Here is a 5289-nt window from a genome sequence, read left to right on the forward strand (position 1 = left end):
GCCTACTGGAGCTAGAGGCGTTTCTTCACTCAGACAGCTACTGGCTGCTGAGGCTGAGAAGCCCCAAGATTGACAAGTAAAAAAGCACAATCCCGATGTTACCAAACCACATGGCAGGCCATTAACTTAAGTCCATTCTAAGTCCCAAGGTCGGCAGAGCGTAGCAGGCTACTGAGCAACGACAGGGCTACATGCAGGGTCCAAGCGTGCCATAGGCTAGAGACCATTCCCAAGGCTTCTCCTTAAATATAGGAAGCAGACCACATCCCAAAGGTAGCTACTCAGCTGCTTGTGGTAGATCCCACCATGGAGCTGATTGCCAGTCTCATCATGGGGAATAACCATCATCAGCCACTCAACCAGGCCCAGCCAAGTTGACACACATAACATTATCCAGTCTCAGTGGTTCCACCAGGCTCTATCAGATCAGCAAACCTGGTAAAATCATAAAACTCTCAAAAGAAAACAGGGGTATTGCCTTGGGACTTAGTTTTTAACAATGGATTCTTAGGTATGACACTGAAAACATGAGTTTGGTGATTGCTCAACAAGTTCAACTACCATATTGATCCAGCACTTCTACTGCTAGGTATAGGCTCACAAGAACAGAAAGCAGGAAAGCCGACAGAAACCTGGTACACCAATGTTAACTGCAGAACTTTTCATATAGCCAAAAGGTGAAAACAAGCTGAATGTCCATTAGCATATGAATGGATAAACAAAATGTGGTATATACATACAACAGGATACTAATGAGCCATAAAGCAAAATGAAGTTCTGATACATACTACAACGTGGACGAACTGTGAAAACATCATGCTACATAAAACATCACATATTTTATGATTTCATTTAAATGAACTGTCCAGAATAATCGATTCCATAGAGACAGAAAGTAGACTGTTGGTGCGGGGGTGATGAAATATTCTGAAATTAGACAATGGTGATGGTTGCCCAACTCTGTGAATGTACTAAAACCACTAAACTGTATACTTTAAAAGGGTGAATTTTATGGTATATGGAACCAATTCAATAAAGTTGTTATTTTTAAAATACCCTTGTAAGTTTAAAAGCTTCAATTTTCAGAGGAAAAAACTGGAAGGATCAGTGTTAGCAATCTGTACTATTATGTAAATTCCTTTCCTTTTTTTTATCTATTATATTTACTAGGGACCAAAAGTCTGTTGGCTTCTGGAGAGAATAAATTCCACATTGGCTCATTCTTAATATATTTAATTTCTCTCAATCTGGCATTAATAGTGGTAACACTAAAGAACACATGCAGAGTATTTTTCATTTAAAAATCCAGCTAAGTAAATACTGTATAAAAATCTCAAAGTGCATCATCACATCAGGTGTCATGTGCTTACCAAAGACGTGAAAGCCTAATACACAAGTGTATGTTGTCCAGTCGATGTCCTTACAATCTGACCGATTCCTGATTAGCTTGCAGCCACTTGGAATGTCCCCTTTAAATTTAAAAACAGGAAGTATAATCACAGTGATTGTGTACAAACGTATTTGAAAGTGCATCTCAATTCAAACTAGCCACATTTACTTGTATTTATAACCCATACACTGAAAAACATTAAGAGACATTTAAAAAGGAAAAAAAAAGTGCTTGCTTTTAAACAGGACTTAACAGAATGACAGATTGTTTCCTATCGCAGTTGTTTTTCTTCCCTTCTAAAAAGCATAAATGCCCATCCATTATACTCCTCCCTGCCTCTAGGAAAGTTAAATACAAAACCATTCAGCATCAACCTCAACAAGTAGTTTCTTACTGCTATATGTGCCTTCAGTTCTATACCATTAAATTACTTCATTACTTTCTTGGAGAAGTGAATCACATTTGAGATTCTCATTCCTTGGCTTGGAGTAGCTTCTGCTTTGTCAGGTTAGAGTCCAGCATGCATTTTCTGCACAAGTCAAACGCCCCGCAGCCTGTTCCTCAGCCCTGGCAATTCTGAGCCATGCATCATCTTTCATACTCACAGTACAGGATCTCATAGTCCCCCGAGTTGGACATTATATACTTGTTGTCTGGGGACCAGTCAAGGTGTGTGATATAGCTGGAGTGTCCCTAGGGAATAAATAATTAGATCAATTAGTAAAAAGCACTTAGAGTTTAGAATGATAAATACTTTAACAGTTAGTCAGCCAATACCATTTCTTGAGAACCCATTGCCTGGAATTCCTAAAGGATGGGAAGCAAGCAGTATTTCAGCCTCTAGAACTGAACAGAGCCCATAGCAAGTCCTTAGGTTTTTTTTTTTTTGTTTCATGTTATCTTCTTGGGAGGCAAATATGCATGTATATCAAGATCTACTAGTGATAGTGACATGTGGAGTTCTAGCAGGACACTGGAACTACAGGGACATCACCATGAAGGTGAGCATGTAAGACTTGGGAGGACCCTGCTGGTGTCTCTACCAAGAGACCAGAAACAAACACTTATTTCCTGTGCTACAGTTTTCCAGGAAAGAGAGTCTCTTAAACTTGTGACTTAGAGGACTATGGATACTGCAACAGATAACACTCCCTCAGGCCTTACTTCAAGTCATTGGTCTCCTCATTAGAATGGTTCCATTTTTGGGGATGAAGTATTCATTTCAAGTTGTGTACGCAGAGTAATTTTCCCAGGCTCCCTCATGGTATATCTCAGGGGCTGAGGAATATGGCACACGTATTCGGACACATGGATGTCTCCTAGCAAAATTCCTATCTTTAAAGAATGTTCTTGGGGGAAAGTCACTTAACACTGTGCTCCTTCAGAATAGTTGTTGTTGTTGTTGTTGTTATGTGTCACTGAGTCAGCCCCGACTCACAGCAACCCATCCTTGGGTTGCCAAGGCAGTATCACTACGGAAGTAGATTGCTCAGTCTTCCTTCCGAGGAGTGGCTGGTGGGTTTGAACCACCAGCCTTTTGGTTAGCAGTCAAGTGCCTTAGGCACTATGCTTAAGGTCTAACATAATCACAGGACTTCTTAAAACACTGCTTAAACAGGTAGATAAACCAAAAAGCCAAACTCACTGCCATCGAGTTGCATCCGACTCAGTGAACCTCTCATTGGGTTTCCGAGTAAAACAGACTGCAGTATCTCTACGGAACTAGATTCCCCCTCTTCCTTCCAGGGAGCGGCTGGTGCGTTTGAACCTCCCCCACACAGCCTTCTGGTTAGCAAATGCCTTAGGCACTATGCTACCAGGGCTCCTTAAACAGGTAGATAGTGATCTTTTAATCCGCTCAGGTTTTACCAACACTACGGGATTAAAATAAAACCTACCAAATGCTACTTTCTGTTGACTTCACATGTAAGCATTTGATGATCTCCATAGACTATTTCAAGATAAATTACATAGATCCATGGTTTACCAAAGGAGCTCTGGTAGCATAATGGCTAAGGCATTTGGCCACTAACCAGGTCAGCGGTTCAAACCCATCTGCTGCTCCTCAGGAGTAAGGTGAGGCAATCTACTTCCATAAAGATACAGCCTTGGAACCCCAATCGGGGTTGCTATGAGTCAGAATCCACTCAATGGCAGGGGGTTTGTTTTGGTTTTGGTATGGTTCACCAAAGCAGCTCTGGTGGTGCAGTGGTTAAAGCATTTGGCTGCTAACTAAAAGGTTGGCAGCTTGAACCCACAAGCCACTCTGGGAAAAAGATGAGGCAGTCTGCTTCTGTAAAGACTTAAAGCCTTGGAAATTCTATGGGGCAGTTCTACTTTGTCCTATAAAATCACTATGATTTGGAATCAATTTGATGGCAGTAATAATCACAAATGGTGGAGCCCAAGAATACTACTTTTGGGGGAAAAAAACCCAAATATTTTAGTAAATCTTTGTGACTGCACACTGACCATCATCTGATCAGTGGTCTGCAATCCTGCCGGGACTTAAAATTAGCTCGGAGGTTTTGAAAAAATACTAAGGTCTAGAGTTAGGGCTCTAACTTTTTTCCTAAGGAGGTGTCCACTCACCATCTAGAGTGGTGCTGCCCAATAGACCAATGATGAAACTGTTCTATTATTTGCATAGTCCCGGCAGTAGCAACTCACTATCTATCGCTTCTGAGTACTTGAAATGTGGTAGTGCTCCCAGGGAACTGGGATTTTATCAACAGAAAGTTGTGGCTTTTAGCTGTTACACTGGATAAAGTAAGGTCAAAAACAGTCCATACTTTCTTTACGGTTTGAAATATCCCCCCCTTTATTGTATAGTCAGTTCTACACATATACATATCTTTTCTGTTCCATTAGTCTGTTTGCCTATTCTCAGCCACCTGTGGTAGTTTTATGGCATGTGGAAAACTTCAGGTGAACTTTAGAACTGTTTTATCAAGCTCACAAATATCACGTGGAAAATTTAAATGAGACTATGTTAAATTTAAAGAATAATTTGTAGACAACACATATCAAGCCTCTTCACCTAGAAACAATGTCTGATAGATTTCCAGGCTTCTTTGCAGATAGGGGTGGCCAATGTCATTGATTAGGCTTCTAGGAAAACTTGAAGAGCACTGACTGAGTTGGGAGGGGTGCCCTTTTGCTCTTTGCTCTTGTCCTTTTGGCCTGGAACTAGGATGTGATGACTGGAGTCAGAGTCCCCCAATAGTATCTTATGATAAGGAGGACAGAAGCAATATACTAAGATATACTAAGAATGACGGAATAGAAAGAAAGAAGGATTGTGAGTCCGTGATGATTTCTTTTACATGAGAACAAATCCTTAATTTGTTTAAGCCCCAAAGTACTGCATGCAATTGCTGTTACTGTAATACGGAATCCTACTTCCGTAGTGATACTGCCTCAGAAACCCAAGGAGGGGTCGCTATGAGTTGGGTCCCACTCAACAACACACAACAACAGCAACCACCTCACTGAAATCCTGAACTAGTTATATGGTTTATTCTCTTGGAGATTTCTAGGTAAACAGTTATAAAGTCCGAAATAGTTCCTATCTTTTTGATGTACATTTTTAGTTACTAAAATCTTGGCAAAAAGGACACTTTTCTGAGCAACTTCTTGTCTATTCTAACAGACTTTGTTTGTAATGCTTTTTAAGTACATCACTGAAACTTCACCATACTCTCTCTCCTGGGTGAAGATCTTTAAGTAGCATTGTGAAAGCTACACAGGGATCTGAATGAGACAGAAAGCTATTATGATAACACTTAGATGCAGAAGAAAATATAATCTTAATCCTTTATTTAGGTCACTCAGAACACTCTGAATATTTCAGGGAAAATTCAAATTATCTATAATTAGAAAACTATTTTTGAACTGTC

At 40.3% G+C, this 5289-nt stretch overlaps 1 protein-coding gene across 1 annotated transcript in view; it reads right to left on the reverse strand.

Moving 5' to 3' along the window:
- EML4 (EMAP like 4) overlaps positions 1 to 5289 on the reverse strand; it is a 123505-nt gene that overhangs the window by 2711 nt on the left and 115505 nt on the right. Inside the window, exons 21-22 of the mRNA XM_042782495.1 lie at positions 1996 to 2083; positions 1371 to 1469 (exon numbers count right to left, since the gene is read on the reverse strand). Coding sequence (XP_042638429.1) covers positions 1371 to 1469; positions 1996 to 2083 — 187 coding nt within the window. The remainder of the gene's footprint in view (positions 1 to 1370; positions 1470 to 1995; positions 2084 to 5289) is intronic.

Source organism: Orycteropus afer, unplaced genomic scaffold (assembly GCF_000298275.1).
Source record: "Orycteropus afer afer isolate SDZICR_OR568_19922 unplaced genomic scaffold, OryAfe1.0 scaffold00344, whole genome shotgun sequence".
In the NCBI taxonomy this organism is placed as follows: Eukaryota; Metazoa; Chordata; class Mammalia; order Tubulidentata; family Orycteropodidae; genus Orycteropus; species Orycteropus afer.